A 17,808-nucleotide genomic window follows, 5' to 3' on the forward strand; every position below is an offset into this window, starting at 1 on the left:
ATTATAACAGTTAACTATTTAATTATAATTTCTAATATTATTACAAAAATTTCTAAAAAGGTATTTTTTTTATTACTAATCTATTATATTACAAAAAATTCTAAACAAGAATCAACTACATTTACACTTTGTTTAAACATATATTTCTAAATTTCTATCAATAAAAATAATAATTAAGCCACGTATATCTTCTTCAGTTCAACTTCTAACAACAATAATTATAATTAAATTTTTAAAAATAATAATTATAATTCTGAAATATAAAAAAATTAACAAATAAACTTACATAATTAGAATGTCTGAGATATTTTACAATGTGAAATTCAGGACAATTAATATTTTTAGACTTTTGCTTCTTTGACATTTTAATTTTTTTTAGTGAAGTAGATGAAGCAGACATCATTTAAGGAGGAAGAAGAAGAAAGAATGGATGCTAAGTGGGAATGAAGGAGAAAGTGACTCGAAGGGTGGGTGTGCATGCAATGAAAGGGGTGTGTGTGTTGGGTTAATGGGGCACCATTTGTGAGGAGTAACACGCATGCTGACACATGACTGGGGAGGAACAACTCAAACCATCCGTTTTGTTATGAGAAACTCGGACCATCCGATTAGTCAGAAAGAACTCGCACTGTCCGATTACTGATCAGTTGACACTACATGCCAGTTAAGCATGCCTGCTCTCCATATCGGGATTCTACCACATTATAATCTCCATAACAAAAGTAAAAAATATTTTATTAGCGTCAAAATCTTTTCAATACTAATTTAATATTTACCTCTAATATTATTTTATGTAACTCATATAACATATAACAATAGAGTTGAGTCCCACTGAAACCAGTATTAATTCAAATTTTTTATATAATACTATTGGTAATTTTGTGTGAAAATAATACATATTTCAAACTATTTTATTTTCATTTTTTAAATAATGTTATTATTTTTAGTTAGTGAGGTATTTCTTGAAACCGCAAATAAATTCACAAATTTTAATTAAAATTTCTGAAAATATATTTTTACATAATTATATATATATATATATATATATAAATATTATAAAATTAGAATTTAATTTTAATACACCATATACAATAATTATTATTTTTATTAATTACGTGAATGATTGTTTAAAATGACACTCTAGTGTACAGATTGGAGTGATATATAGAAAGAGAATAATTTTTTTTATAGTTATTTTTTATTATTTTATTATTATTTGAAATGTGGATCCTACTTTTATTAATCTTTTTTTCATTTTATTAAAAGAAAAATCTGTAAATTTATAGAAAAAATCTGTAAACTTACATTTTCACCATATAATTCACCTTGTATAAATACATTTTATACCGTTAGTACATTAAAATTGAACTCTATAAAATTATTGTGGAAAAATTGAAAAGGAAAAAAAAAACTGTGGGAAAAAAACCCAGAGAGATTCGAGATTCAACCAAGGAATAATTGCATTGTATAATTGTATGCCTACAAATTAAAGCAAGAAATCTGCCCATCAAAGGCAAACATGTCATTAGTTAACCATCATAATTACCGTATCGCACGGTATAGAAAGTCAAACACCAACACTATATAAGTATTCAAGGTTAAAACATCTTTGCGGATCACATGATCAAGTATTCAAGTGGGCATATGTTATTTTTACAAATATCATCAAGAGTTACCCAATAGGGTCATTACTGATAGCTATAAAATTAAATTCTAATATAAAACTCCAGTTAAAAATTGTGGAATTTTAAAACTTACATCAAAGCCTAAAATGCTTAAAATTTAAAAATAGCTCTTTTTTGACGAATCTTAGAAAACCACAGGAATGTCTTCGATGAGAACATTTGCTTGATTAGTATAAGTTCTCGATAATAGCTATAACTTTGTCAATATATCATATACGTACAAAAATGTACTAACATTGTCATAATGGGGTAACTTACTTCCCTAAATTTCCCCAAGTATATGCTGTGATTATTGACTTTAAGCATGATAATTAAGTAATGTAATGTGTTTTTGTCCAAAATAATTACTCTAGCATTCTGATCCTTGATATTTTAAATAAAATTGGTCTAAGCGACCTTTTCCAAAAATTTAGTAGCGAATCTGTATTTTTCTTTCATTTATTTAAAATATCGATATTTGATGTTTATTGAGCTTTGACAATTTTAACTCTAGTAGTCTAGTCATCTAACCAAAAAGTAACTTAATTATTAGTTTTGTTCGATAAAAGAAACTCGAAAGAGATAAATCTTACCTTTTCACTAATTGTATATGATTTAAAGAGAATGATCTCCCATTTCTAATTATATTTTTTTTGGGTAAAAAAATGAATCATAAGAATCCTTGATTGGCAATTTTCATTTCGAACATATTAGTCTTATATATATATTTTTAAAGAATTTCAGATAATTTAGTCATTCTACCAAATATGAATTATGTTTTAGAAAAATAAAAGATTAATTTATAATCTTAAAAAAAATTAAAAACTAATTTATTTTGTATTTCTAAGACCAAATTGTCTAATATTCTAACAAGTCAACACATATACATAGTGACTAATATTTTATGTGTATGTAGTATTTTTGAAAAATATTACAAACTAATTTGGTGTATTACTTATGAAAATATATACTTGAAAAATTAATCAAAGCTTTAATGACTAAGATTACTATTGGTAATTTTAAAAAGTTTTTTCGATTATGCTATGTGTACACTAAAATCAACCATTAGTATAAAATATATGTTGAAATACAAATACACATTGAAAATAAATTAAACTATACGTATATTTATACACAAATATATTTATGCTTGATTTTAGTGAATGATTGAATAGCATTTTTGATTTTTTACTTTAAATACATAACAAATATATTAACAGCTTAAATTTTATATACTTTTTATAGAAGCTTTAGTAATCTTAACATATATATCCTTAGTTAATTCCTAATAAGTAATTAGAATACAAAAGTTACCGTAATGTAGTTTGGCAGTTACCTTATTAAATATCTTAATCAAGTGGTGGAAATTTGATCCTAAGTTTATAAATGGAGAGCATTTAGATTCAAATTTCAGACAATGAAGAGAAAAGATTTGTCATTGCTATGGATTATGAATACTTTGAAGGGAAAAATCAAGAAAGAAAAAGAGAAACTAACAAGAATATTGTGACACAATAATAAAGATGCATTATGACCTCAAAGAAAATCTAAATTATAGATATAAAATATATTTTGAAGAAAATAAGTTTGGCTAATCCCTTGTACATGTTGTATTTTTATGTGGATGAATCTGTTCCATTATACTGTAGCATGCATCCTTCCTTATCTAGCTAAGCCTTGGTATCAAAACTGTTCGGCCATCCTTTTCCGTAAGCTAAGCTAAGTAAAAGTTTGACCCCTCTCTCTTGTGTCTCTGCCCCGTTCTCACGCTAAATTAAATTTAATACAGATTCTACACACTTATTAGCCCCAACCAACTCTCTCTCTATTTTGTGTGAAATAGACAACGCAACCCTTCCCAATTCTCCATCAGATCTCTCTTTTCACTTCATATAATACAACACAACACACACCCATACACACGCTAATGCTACTGCTACTACCACTACCCAATTTAATCACAACCACCACCACCAACATAAACCACAACCGCAACCACTTCATAACTTGCAAAACGGCGTCGTAACACAACAAGCATCGCAAAAGACAGACACAGAAAATAAAAAAAAAATGAGGTGTAAGAAACACTTACCTGACCTTAGCAGTACCATCGGCGTCTGTGCCACATGTCTCCGTGAACGCCTCATAGCTATACTCGCTGCGCAGGCCCAGGCCCAGGCCCAAGCCCACACTCAGGTTCAACTCACTCGAAACGCCTCCCGCGCCTCCGACGAACGTTCCAGAAACAACGACCCTAACCCGCCGCCTTTAGTCTTCCCTCGCTCCGTATCTCCCTACGTTTCTCGTCGGAAATCCGATTACGCCGCCGCGTGGAACTCTTCCGATGACGCCCGCGACCGGCTCTTTTACAGCACGCCTCAGCTTGGCCCAACCTACGCCGGGAATTCCGAGTTCGAAGGCGGAGCGAGGCCGTCCAAGAAGCGATTGAGCAAGTTCTGGAAATTCTCGAATCTTTTCAGGACCAGATCGGAGAAGTATCGTACGGATCCGTCGTTCGAGAAACCGTCGCCGTCGGCGTCTCCTTCGTGGTTCTCTACGTTCTTTCCTTCTCGCCGGAAAAATCAGGATCGGACTGGAACAGCAGAGAATTCAGCTCACGCAGCGGGAACACGGCGGCGGTACCACCATCGAGTGACGGATCGTGGAATGTCGCCGGTAAGAAAGGACGATTTCGGTGACGAATGCGATCGGTCTCCGTCGGGAAGCGGATACGCTTCAGAGTCGTCTCCTCAGTGGCGAAGGACGCCGTTGTCGACGGCGACACCTGCGCGACGCTCGCGGCTAGGGCATGCGAAGAGTATTTCAGGTTCAGGCATGGCTATTTGCTTGAGTCCGTTGGTTCGTGCGAGTCCGAACAGGAGGTGGAACCACAAAGGATTGCCTCCGGAGATGGCGGCGGCTGTCGAGGTTAGGGCGGCGGCGGCGAAGCCGCACCTCTCCGCCGCAGCGTCGTTTTGCGCTAACCGGTCCAGGAAGCTTGCGGATTTTGGAAGAGTTAACCACAACCGTTGATTCTGTTGACATTTCATCTGGTACGGTCATCTCTTTTTTCTTTAAAAGAAAAATTCTTTTCGTTTGTGCAAATTCTAATTTTCTTTTCAAAAAAAAAAAAAAAAGAAAATAGAAGAAAATTGAAACACATTTTTTTTTGTTATAAATGTTCTTTGTACACAATTGTTCACTGCGATGAACAGAAAGTAATTTTCTCTTGTCCTTTTATATAGGTAAAAAAATGAGTGATGTAATTTTGAAATTGCATATAGTGTCCTCTGTATATTACAGTGTTATTACTTTGTTAACTCAGTTTGTTCTTGCTTAATTGCTTACATTGTTAGATTAATGTATGCTTAATATGACTACGAGTCTAGTGATAATTAATTCATAATTCTTACTATTTGATTCTTTTTGGCACAAACAATGCTTGTTGGATTACGAATAAATAACATTTTCAAGGTGTATTTATTCACCTTCTTGGTTGGTAGCATTTAACTGGAGATTTCAATCCATGTATTGAAGGAGTTTGAAAATCGTTTACTGAATTTGAACTGAAATCACGAGGTTCAATTGAAGATAATTATTATTGTTTTTTATTATTTAAACAAGTTTAATTTAAGTATAAATATCCAGATTAGTTTATTTTTAGTGATAATTTGAAATAGAATAATGATTAAGAGTTTGAAGTCATTATCCGAATTATTCTCTTAAAGCTTAAATGGATAAAAATTCAAATGTATATTTAATTTTTGAAAATATCAAAACAATAATAAAAATGTATTTTTTATTAGAATAAAAATAATTAAAAGAATAATTTAAGACTTCTAATCATTTTTATTCAATATAATACTTGATAATATAGTAGAATGTTTGAAAATTTCAATTTATTTGAAACGTGACAAATAAATTACAAATTATAATGTTATCTAGTTAAGAAGTAGTCAAACAAGTTTATTTATGTAACCTACTAGTATTAAACTATTAGGAAGGGTTTTGAGCCGTTTCTTCTTGTTTTTCGATTCTGGTATTGTATGAAATCATATATTTAATTTTTTTGCTTTTTAACGCACTGGAATTTATTTAAGAGTTTAGTTTTTAGCTAATATGTGTCTTAACATGTGCCTAAAGACATATGATAAGTTTACTAGTAATAGAAAATTTTAAATATTTTTATTTAATAAAGACAAAACAAATATATAAAAAATTTGAATTTTTTATATTTTTAATGAAAACAAGAAAAAAAATTATAGTCATGTTGAAAAAAGTATCAAGTGTCAATACTTTTAGTAAAACAAAATGGAGAGTTGACTAGTCTTAACTGAAGTGTAAAACAAATACAAAGAAATAGAGATTTTACTTAATTCAAGTATTTTTAGTATTAGTATGTGTTTGGGACATCTGAGAACTGGAATTAATTTAATTTATAGAGCAATTATCTTGTTTGGATTTTTTAAAAAATGATAACTGAATTAATTTTGAAATTTAATGGATTTATTTTATATCCCTTTGTATTTAACCTTTCATTTTTTTTAAAGATTTACATTGATTTTGGAGTTAAACCATTAGAAAAAACTACTTTATCCTCTAAATATCAGTGTAAAGAAGGGGACGAAATGTAAAATAATTAATCAATTTTAAAATCAATTCAATTTAGTTACATTCAATACAAATCAAATCATTTTAGGAATATTTTTATTCCAAGAGAAATTGATTGGTAATGGCAACTGTTTTAGATTGGTAATAAAAGTGCACTCTTCCCTCTTCATAATATGTGCTAAACTGGATTAAGTTTGAAGAAGAGCATGTGCTTATCAAATCAAAATAAAAAACCAAAAAGTAATAGAGTGCTTATGAGACAATGAATGAATCATGAATGGAAGTACATTTTTTGTTTATAAACTAAGAATCAAGTACAAAATGTTAAACTTAAGGCTATTAATTAATTCATTTACCTTAATTATAATTTGAAAATAAATGTTTGTAGCTTAACAATTAGCTGGGTACTAGTGAGTGGGGTGATCATTAAAACGAGTGTGAATGGAAGACATATGAAGTTTGGAGAAAAGGGAGATAGTGGTGAAGGTTGAGAAGCATAATGAAATGAAATGAATGGTGCTACCCACTCTAAAGGGTTATAATAGGAGTTGAAGTGGTGGGGTCAAAATGAGTTGAATTTGAAATAAATGTTGAGTGAGTTTTGTGGTGATGAATTGGAACACACAAAAGTGTGAGATTGTATTACAACCTTTAAAAGTGTTGGTAATGCTCTCATGTTATGGGGTCCGCAACATTTAAGCACTTCTTGCCTTCTCTACTTAATTCCCTTGCTGTCCCCATTTAAATGTTGCTATACAGTAGAGTATACCATACACTATTCTATTCAATAGTGTGTGATGGATCATGGTGGCCCTAGTAAATATCATTCATTTTGGTGGATATATATACTTTTAGATTCTGTTAACATTTTTATTTTTATTTTTTATAATATCATTTTTCACATGTTTTTTTTATGTGTTTGTATGAATTTGTAAAAAAAAAAATGATATTAATAAAATAGAAATAACATTTTTGTTTTTGTTTGTTTTATACGTAACAAATACATTAAAAATTTAAATTTTATATTTTTAATAAAAATTTCTGAGTCTATAAATTTAACATGTGTTTTTAGGGTATATATTTGTTAAAACCTTTTTTTAAAAACACTTACTAAAGAGTCAAAAGTGATATATTTTACACAAAAAGAAAAGTTAAAATTTTAAGTTTTTATTGCATACATATATTAAATTCTTAAAACGAACTCCCCCATTTTGAAATGAATGCCCTAACAATACGTGGTTAAATTTACAAAAGTAAGAAATTGTATTAATATAATAAACTAGAAATTTCAAGTTCTAATACAATAAATAAATGCAAAAAAATCTTTTAATAATCTTAACAAGTATGTTAAATAGCTCGTTAACAAGATTCTCAATGATATTCTTATACCATACATTAGCAAAAATCACTATATTGATTTTCAGTTGCATGCGTAAAACATAATTATTTGATTATATTAGTCTATCATTTTTACATTTGACAAATGATTTATACAGTGTGTAGTTATATGATTTATGTTGTTAAAAATGCAAAATGTCAAGTCATAATGTCTTATATTGATGGAAGTTGAGAAATCAACCCTATCTTGTGGACAAAAGTTTAGCCAAGTTAGAGAAAGAGCAATTATGAGGATGGGTTGGGAAAACTCTCAAAGACTCCAACCTCTGAGAATTTTTTAGAAGATCACATATCACATCACTTATTTAAACAGCTACCTTACTATTTATTTGGCTTATTATAAAAAAAAATTAGCATATTTTTTAATGTGTCCATTTATAAGGATTGTTTTAATTTATAATGATTCAAATGGTGGATTTGACGGAATCCAATTTATTATTATTAAGGATTAAGGATAGGATTTTGTTATCGTATACCAGAATAAAAAAGTCTCCATGCATCCAACGAAATTTGAAGGAGGGTAATTTTTCTTAAGAATACATTTCAAAAATATAATCAATGCAACTTTTTCCTTTTCCCGTTAGGCTGTCACTCTTTTTTTTTAAAGCTTTGACTCAATATAGTTTTATGCCGGTTTCATATATCAAGTGATAGTTCAGAATTTGTTTTTTAAAATTTCAAAGGACAACCCTTGCTTTAAATAAACATCTATCTTCATAAATGACCTATATTAGTTAATGGGCAATTAATGAGATTAACCAATGTCTTTTACCTTTGTTCTGGAAAACCCAAGTCTTTAATACACAGTACACCTTCTTTTCTGAGTGGTTCAAAAGAACAATGCCTACTTCAACCGTCTAATAATCACTTTGTTGAACCCATTTCAAACAATCTGACATTACTAGTGTTATTTTGCTGATAATATTGTTCCATTAAAACTTTTGATTTGTTAGGACTTAGAAGGGAAGTTTTTCAACCAAAAAAGGATTCAAGATCTAAGAAAATTATTTCATGTATACAACTTCAATGATCTCACTAGTTGGATGGCAAGTTTAGAGCCTTAGAACTATCTTGCGTTTATCAAGTGATCATTCAGTTATCCTTTTAAGCAAATGTTAAGAGTTTGAATCCTACTTTGTATATACAGCAATTTGTATATACAGCAATTTGTATATACAGCAATCTATTGAATAGCTAGACTCTTAAATGAAGTTCTGATCTATGGTAGATTAATCTTTGACCTGCCGAACTCAAGAATATCTTGGGAAAAAACAAAACCATTGAAACTAATATTACGCTAAGAAGAGCTTTGCAGCCAAAGAAGGGTTCAGAATCTGATTTTTTTTTTTTTCCATTCAAACTCCCTCAATTTTCTCACAAGTTACATAGCAAGTCATTAAAGTGTTATATCTTTTAAAATATTTTTCTCATAGTTATATTAATAAAGATCAACCAGCTATCCAATTGGTTGATCTTTACTGACCAAATGAATCCCTGAAACTATAGGGTTCATCAGAATTGCTATGATTAAAAACAAATTGGTACTATATATGATAACTAAGAAGGAGGAAAAAAAATAGGCAACAACATAAAATTATTCTTATGACAAAAGTCTAGTTCCAAGCATTCCAAAACATAACAGGCCAACAACACCCAAATTTAAAGGAAAGCAAAACTTTGGAATATTATCTGATCATTAAAGATGAACATAAGAAGTCACACAAAAAAAAAGATGAACATAAGAAATTCTGTTTCATTCGAGTATTTCCAACAAAACCACCAAATTTAAATTTCAATTGATCACAAAAGCCATCCAAAAAGGAGTACTTTAAATTAAATCAATGAGGCACAAAATATAACCTTTACATTTATTAGGAGCCAAATGAAGTATAGATCAAAATCTATAATGATCAAGAACCATAACTATACTAACTCCGGCTATAAAGACCTAAAGCAACCATAAGCTACACTGAATGATTCAAAACCAAAACTAAAAGGGTCATTTAATTGCATCTATTTGGTTATGCTTCCTAATTAATTAGTCTCAACATAAAGAATCATTGCGTGATTTCGGTTCAACAGCTTGTCTTTTTCTTGCTTTTGTATCATCAAGATAATTCTGATAGATATAAGAGGCAAAACCCCACAGAGCTAAAAGCAATGAAATTATCTTCACCCCATTCATGCTATCATGAAAAACTACAAGAGAAGCAATAGGGGTTACCGCCAAAGAGACAGTACTAATAACATTTGAGTATAGCGACGACACCAAGAAGATAAGGCCAACAACACCAACAGAACAAACCTGCCAGGCTACTGCGGTCCAAACCAAAGTCATCACATACGCGACATGTCCCTTCCCAAAAGTCTCCATTTCTCCGTGCAAAGTAAGCCATTCCCCACTTGCAAATAGGCCTACAGTGGAAGCACAAGTGGCAACAAGTGAAGTATAGATTTGCATCTCCAAAACAACGGAAAATGTTTCCCTTTTAAGGACCTTTTCGAATGTCCGTTGCATGAGGGAGAGCAAAAGAGAGTAAACCGCGGAAGCTCCAAGGGTAAGGAGGAAGCCAAGAATGTATTTTCTCTTGGAAGCACCCGACGGTTCTGATTTGTCTTCGTTAACAGCAAGAAGCGCAGAAGATAAAGATAAAACCACCACAGAGTTTATAATCAAAGCAGTGAACTTTTGGGAATTGATAAAGTATGAGAAAACTGCATTGAAGGCTAATTGGGATGCACAAATTAGTGAATAGGTAGATGCGGAGAGGTATAGGAGCCCAACTGAATACATCATGTTATCGGCAGCGATTACTATCCCGAGAACAAAATATATTGAGGCAATGATTTTGATGGAAGGAGGAGCTGAAGAAGTTGAAGTTTCAGGAGAAGAGGGAATTATGAAGAATGGAATATATAATATTGGGAAGGCAATAGTTTGGACTAGAGTAGCCATCCATTTACTGTTGCCACCCTGATCATAATAGAATCTTCCAAGTAGAACAGCAGCAGCTTGGCCAACAATAAGAAAGAATATGCTAAGTGCAACCAGGAACCACCATTGCCAACGCTGGTATTTAGTCAATGGTAATTTTGTGATCGTCCCATCTGTAATCATGGGTTCTTGGTTATCTGCAAAAGGATGCAACATCAAATTCAGTTTTTTCTTTTATTCTTGATTCCTATAAACTGAATCAATAGGTACATAAAACAACTACAATACTACTTATGCAAAGAGACTATCTATTATACCTAAACAACCTCTCTATCAGACTATCAGTACCTAGTAGTCCTCAATACATTACCATTTTCAATACACTAACATTGAAGAGTGAAGATATGAAAATTGAAAGCATTTATATTCAGTGCAATATATAAATACAGCATGAAGAGTTCCGTATTTGAATGTAACCATGACTGTTTAGATTGGATAAAAGAATATAATTGTAAAGTAAAATTTGGATAAACAATCAGCAACAAATTCAGAATTAATTATTTTAAATAGGTTATAGATTAAGATCAGTTAACTTTTAACTTGGTCTTCAAACATCAAACATTAATAATTGATTATATAATACCCAATTGAATGAATTGATCCTCAAATTATGATTTTTGTGTAGCATAGATATCAATTAGGTCACAAATTGGTCTAAAAGAACAATAAGTGGGACAACTTTGTTGTCAAGACTCAAGATATCAATATCATTGCAAAGAAAACAAGAACTATTGGCGGAGGCCCTAGCAGCAACTATAAAAAACAATGAAAGACAATAGAAATTATAAAAAATAGAAAAATAGAAAAAAAAACTAAACTTTATTGTATATATTAATGAAGAACAAAATTTCAGACAGGAAAAGATATATATGTACCTGTCATGTTACCGAGAAGCAAAGGAAGGTTTACGGATTGATTCTATTAGCTCTCCAATTAAGGTAGAACAGGTTGTAACCAAAAAGAATAGAGAGAATAAAAGAGTAAAACTGAAAAGATAGGTTAGGGTTGAAGTATGAAGAGAAACAAGTGGAAGAAGGTTAGAATGGTGGTTGTGGCGGTGACAACAAAGGACGATGACACTTTTGTCGTGAGATTGAAATCGAATAGGATTCAAAATTTGTGGCAAGATATTTATGGTTATGAACTGAGTACAAATAATAATAAATAAAGATTACCAAACGAGCACAACGAATAAAAGGGGAAAGGGAAAAAAGACGTTAGAAGAAACATGCTGAAGAAGTAAAGATTGGTTATTTCACTTATTCTGAAAACTTGACCGAACCAATTGGTCAAAGCGGTTTAATCAGAAATCAAACTCTAGTTCGGGTCGACTGTTTAGCAAAATTTCCTTGTCTTTAAACCGCTGACGAACCACAAAACCGTTCGGAAACCGGTGAATCGAACCGAACCGGGGTTCTTGGATTACAGGTTTTTTTTTTTAAAGAAAATATGGAAGAGAGACGCAGATCTAGCACCGCCGGCAACAAAGCGAAGATACCGAGGCAGCGACACCGCAACTGAGCACCGGATGAGACGGTGAGGCCGAGGGTGGCACGAGAAAATAGATGCAGACATTCAGGAAGCACAACGAAAAAAGGAGAAAGGATAACGTGCACAATGCAAATGGCGCGAGTATAGGGAGTGGTTGAGCAATACATGCGATGGTGATGGCGAATGTGTAGAATAACACAACTGTAAATCAAGGGAGAATATTTCTCCTACCGCTATGCATGATATATATTATATTGTATTGTATTATATATTTAGGGTTAGTAGTTGCATTTGGACCAAGATTTTAGCCCAATAAACAATGAATATTTTTTCTTTCTTATTCATATGCCGAGGATTATTTTTTGTGGTCACTGAGCACTGGCATAAACTTTTGTTTCTTGTTAGAGAATCTCATGTCTAGCATCATTAGGGAGCTACATCAAGTTTCAAAGTCAAATCAAAGTCTAATAACAGAGGCTATTGCACTCTTCTCACTATGGCTAAAAATTTAGTGTGTATTTGGATTAGAATTACAAACGAAAATGTGTATAAAATTGATTTTACAAATTTAATTTTGATAAAAAGTGAGTTAATGTTAAAGTGATTTATGTTTAGTAATTTTATATTAAAATGGATTATAATAAAATAAATGTTATTTAGATTACATTATTTAAAATTATGTTTAGACAAAAATTACTAATAAAAATATAAATTTATATCATTTAAAATTATATTATTTTAACATTTTTTAACTATAATTTTTTTAGAAAAGAGTTTAAATTTATGTGTTAAAATTTAGTACTCTTTTAGTTATAATTTGTTAGTACTCTTCTTTAGTATTTTTTTTGTATTTAATTATATTTTTCTAATAAAATTTATATTATAAAAATTAACAATAATAAATAAAATATATACTAATTTAAGAATATATAATAAAAAATATACAAAATCAAATAAAAATAAATAGAGTTCTATAAAAACAATACGTATTAATAAAAATAATTAAAAAATTTTATATGAACAATGAATACTAACAATTTTATTAAAAAAATACAATAATATACCTAAGTGAACATAAAAAAATTCTAAACAAAAATATTTATACTATTAATAAGAAAAATAAATAAAAAATTGATAAAAATTAAAACTTAACAAAAAGTACTAATAATAATATTAAAAAAATATTTGTTTGTAAAGCGTAACCATGAAAAAAATTCAAGAATTTTGATTATTGTTTTTGATATTTTTTATTATAAATGAGATTGAATAATAAAATTGGTAGGATACTAATTAATTTTTTAATTTATCAAATAAACACAAAAATTACAATTTGTTGTTTTTGGTGAACAGGAGTTTAAACTCTGAATCATATTAAAAAATTAACCAAACAAAAATTACGGCGTTAAAAAAGATAAAACGTATTTCTTGTACTTCCAACATATTTATCAAAAATACTCTTAAATGTTTTAAAAAGACTGTTATAAAATCAGATAACTTATTCTTGTTCATGCAGTAAAATCTAAAGAAAAAATTGAAAAAAATTGATGCAATTCTCAAAAGATATTTTTATGCTTTTGAATAATTTGCAAGATACAGGATTTACCTGGATGCTAAGAGAGGGAAACAGACTAGTTCATGAGATGACAGCCAGGACATCGATAAGAAGCTTAGAAAATCAATGGAGATTGAAACCAATGGAGATATAACCCCCAACGACCGAAAATTATGAGAAATGAAGCCAGAGTAAGAGCATGTTGAGCGAGCTATAAATCTCCCATACCAATACAGACTTGTTGTGCTACTCCTTGCCAAGTTAGAGGGGTAGCCTGTGAAACCAAAAGAAGGATTTAATGTTAGAAACAATAAAAGGCAAGATACAAAGTAGTGAAAACCCATCAATTGGATCACCTGAGAAGTTCAAACCATCATTACCAAAAAAATTTTCTTCATCAGCAACTAATTTTTCTGCAGCAATCTTTGCTTTTGGAGAGAAACCCGATGCGGAAGTGGCTTCGATAGGGGAGGAAAGTGACTGTGTCGTCCTTGCTTTCTTTTCATCATCACCGAGCAGCAAGGACCAATGGAAGGTATAGGAGCCTTGTAGAAGATCGGCCAAGCAGCTTAGGTGGTGGTGGAGCGCGGAAGGGACGCCGGATTGCAGTCAGCGGTGGTGACACACGAACAAGGAGAGAAGCAGAGTGACGTCTCCGCAATGAAGAGTGCAGATTCTGGTCTCTTGCGCAAGGTGAAGAGAGTGACGGCGACCTTCGATGCTGAACAGGAAGCACTTATCTTCTCCATCGCCCACTACTGGTTGTGGTATGGAAGAAATCATTGGGGCCTCTTCGTACGAACAATCATGATAGACTAGGTGTTGTTACGGCGACAGGAGGACGGCGAGGTCGTGCCGGTGAGAAAAGCGAGGACGATTGGGTGCTGTTATGAGGACTCATTTGCCAAGGGGAGCAGCTGCAAGGTAGGCTCCTTTCAGTCTCGCGCGCAACGGAAGAGGGAAAGGAAGGTTTGAAATCCGGGTCGGGTTGGGAATAGAGTTTCTGTTTCGAATCTGGGCCAGGTTGGTGGCCCGGGTCCCTGACAAAACAAAAATCTCATGTTTAGAGAATCTTATATTCTTCTTAGCAAAAATTATACCTATCTCTAAAATTTTAGGATTAGAGTTAATATTTTGGTAATTAGGTTAAGTAGTAGACTCAATAAATTAAAATTATTTTTTTTAGTTATAAAATCTTTTTTTGTTAATTATTTTTATATGATAAATTTATACTTATTTTAAGATAATAATGTAAAACATTTAATTTAAATTAAATATATATTAAAAATTAAAAGATACAGAATACACTTGTCTTTAAATAAAGAAAAAATAAACTAAGATACAATTAAGCTAATAATATTTTATAACAATTATTCTTTATTATTTTATAATATAAAATATATAATATTATAAAATTTAAACATATACAAAATTTGATATTTCACTATTTTTTTTCTATTTAACTCTTGTATTATACTTATATGAAACTTTAGTTGATTTTGTATTTTTAATTATGTAAGTTTTAAATTTATATTGGCATATATTTGTATTTTAATTATATATTTATAATTTTTATATATTATTTATTATAATTTGATTATTCCAATTAATTAACAGTTAAACTGAACTAACCTTTTACTTCACTTGTTAAACTGAACTATGAATTTCAAAGATTAGGACCATAGTATTAAACTGTGGACTGATAATTGACTCGACTCAATCAAATTACTGAATCATTAGATCAATAGGTCAAATCGTGCAACAATAATTAAATAAATATGTAAAATCATAATAATATAAAAATTTAAATAGTAAAAATAAATAAATATATTTATAATTTAATATAATAAAATACATAAAATATATAATATTATATTATAAAATTATAATAAAATATTATCATTAAATGATAATAAAATTATGTTGCGGCCTGGTCTAAACTGATTGCGAGCCGACACGACACATACACCACCCGACTCGAACGGTCGGGTGCGAGCTGCTTAACCACCGACCCGGACACGCGTCCTTGACAACTCATCACTACAGCTGTATGAGGAAGTTTCGAAGAAGGTGGGTCTTCTCTGGTGGGACCCACTTCTGACACAGTATATATGGGGAGGGTCCTACCCCTCCCCCAAGGTACGACACCTACCACTTTATCCCTTTTTCCGCCTGCAAACCAAACTGACAAGGGCGTCAGAGTGTCTTTGCAGGTGACACCCCCCTTCACACTCGGAGCCCGGGAAGTCGGCTATTCCAACACCACCATCGCGACCAGGTCCCAGACCACACCCCACCTATTAACACGAGGATCCCCCCGAACTATCCGGTACCCAAACTGCCGAACATTGGTGCTGTCTGTGGGGACGCCTGAATGGACATCGTGCAAGGTCCAAGGGACCATGGTCGCGTGGCGGGCCTTGAGGGGGCAGCCTCCGTCGCCTCCCCACAGGAACGGCTGAGATCCCCCACGTGACGTACCGAGCCGCAGTCGAGGGCCCAAGAAAGACGCCCCTTCGGGGGAACTGGTAGTGACAGCGCTAGGATAATGCAGGAACTGTGCCATAGGGTGCAGAACCTGGAGCGACAACTAGCGAATCAGGAACATTGTCAGCAAATTTCCGACCCCGACTACTCCCAATCTCCCGAAAGCCGAGGAAGAACCTCCCATCGAAGTCGATCCCGGCACACTCCCACCTCAAGATCGGAATCGGGAAGTAGCCGCGAAGATCATGAACACCCGAGAAGACGAAATGACACAATCATCTATGCACGAAGAAAAGGGGCGCGCGCCACGAGACGAGATCGTGAAAGCGGCGAAGAGAAATCTGGGGGAACACGGCGACCCGTGATAATAGGCGCCACCCCATTCCATCGTTCCATCCTAGAGGTTCGGTTGCCAAAGCACTTTGACAAACCAACGGACATGAAGTATGACGGAACCCAAGACCCGTAGGAGCACCTCACGGCCTTTGAAGCCAGGATGAACCTGGAGGGAGTAGGAGACAAAGTCAGATGCCGCGCCTTCCCGGTCACCCTGGCAGGTCCTGTGATACAGTGGTTCAACAACCTCCCGCAGGGTTCGGTGGCCGGCTTCTTGGATATTAGCCGTGCCTTCCTAGCACAGTTCACCACCAGAATTGCGAAGGCAAAGCACCCGATTAATCTGCTCGATGTGACTCAGAGGACCGGCGAGCCGATCAGGAAATATCTAGACTGGTTCAACGATGAGTGCTTGGAGATCGAGGGGTTAACTGATTCGGTGGCCAGTCTCTGTCTGACGAACAGACTCCTTAACGAGGACTTCAGAAAGCACCTTACCACGAGGCCGGTCTGGACTATGCAAGAGATCCAAACCGTAGCCAAGGAATACATTAACGATGAGGAAGTCAGCCAAGTTGTGGCTGCTAACAAGCGACAGCCCTTTTACAATCAACCCCGGTAGTACGGTAACAGAGAAAGGCAGAAGGAACACGCCAGAGACGTTGGTCCGAGCAAGATACCCAGACCGCTTCCTCGCATCGGAAAATTCACCAATTACACTCCCCTCACCCTCCCGATCATAGAAGTTTACCAGCAGATAGCCGAGAAGGGAATCTTGTCGAAGCACCGACCTCTAAAGGACCGAACCGGGAGGAACAAGAGCCTATACTGTGATTACCATAAGGGCTACGGACACAAGACACAGGACTGCTTCGACCTGAAGGATGCACTGGAACAACCGATCAGGGACGGAAAACTAGCCGAATTCTCCCACCTCATCAGGGAGCCGAAGAGACGAAATCGCGACCGCGATGGGGAAGATAAGACCCGGACGGTGAAGCGACGATAGGAGCTGGAGGAAGACGGCCACGGCCTTACCGTGGTGAATGTAGTAACCGCAAGGAACCCGGCTCCAAGGTCGAAATCGGCGCACAAGAAAGACGCCAAAGTCCTGGCGGTCTCCTCCTCGTCTAAGCGAAGCTCCAAAAGGCTTCCATCCATTTCTTTCGGTCCGGAAGACCAGTGGTTTGACGAGGTCCCGGAAAGCCCCCCATGGTCATCATGGCCAGAGTCGGAACCGGCCTCGTTAACCGGATCCTTGTGGATACGGGGGC

General features: G+C 33.5%; 3 protein-coding genes across 4 annotated transcripts; 2 read left to right on the forward strand and 1 right to left on the reverse strand.

Annotated features, from left to right (window-relative positions):
* The first annotated feature begins 3,087 nt into the window (after nt 1-3,087).
* Nucleotides 3,088-5,079, forward strand: LOC112797611 (uncharacterized). Its single transcript, XM_025840640.3, has one exon. The coding sequence runs from the start codon at nt 3,735-3,737 to the stop codon at nt 4,695-4,697; it is 963 nt and encodes a 320-aa protein (XP_025696425.1). The 5' UTR covers nt 3,088-3,734; the 3' UTR covers nt 4,698-5,079.
* Nucleotides 5,080-9,437: 4,358 nt separating this feature from the next.
* LOC112797612 (probable purine permease 11) lies at nt 9,438-12,490 on the reverse strand. 2 transcript variants are annotated; one of them, XM_025840642.3, is made up of 3 exons: nt 11,544-11,901; nt 9,979-10,805; nt 9,438-9,872 (listed from the first exon to the last, which is right to left on the reverse strand). In XM_025840642.3, the coding sequence occupies exons 1-3, from the start codon at nt 11,548-11,550 to the stop codon at nt 9,855-9,857; spliced, it is 852 nt and encodes a 283-aa protein (XP_025696427.1). In that variant the 5' UTR covers nt 11,551-11,901; the 3' UTR covers nt 9,438-9,854. The 2 variants fall into 2 exon arrangements, with proteins under 2 accessions (XP_025696427.1, XP_025696426.1); XM_025840641.3 differs by having other exon boundaries at nt 9,438-10,805; nt 11,544-12,490.
* Nucleotides 12,491-16,694: 4,204 nt separating this feature from the next.
* On the forward strand, nt 16,695-17,156 carry LOC112795327 (uncharacterized). Its single transcript, XM_025837263.2, has one exon. It carries the CDS (start codon nt 16,695-16,697, stop codon nt 17,154-17,156), a length of 462 nt encoding a protein of 153 aa, XP_025693048.2.
* The last annotated feature ends 652 nt before the right edge of the window (nt 17,157-17,808 follow it).

The sequence above is a fragment of the Arachis hypogaea genome, chromosome 4 (assembly GCF_003086295.3).
Source record: "Arachis hypogaea cultivar Tifrunner chromosome 4, arahy.Tifrunner.gnm2.J5K5, whole genome shotgun sequence".
Taxonomy (NCBI): domain Eukaryota; kingdom Viridiplantae; phylum Streptophyta; class Magnoliopsida; order Fabales; family Fabaceae; genus Arachis; species Arachis hypogaea.

Bases quoted from the DNA above. Each gene is read 5' to 3' on its own strand.
- LOC112795327 (XM_025837263.2), top strand. From the start codon at position 16,695: ATGAACCTGGAGGGAGTAGGAGACAAAGTCAGATGCCGCGCCTTCCCG.
- LOC112797611 (XM_025840640.3), top strand. From the start codon at position 3,735: ATGAGGTGTAAGAAACACTTACCTGACCTTAGCAGTACCATCGGCGTC.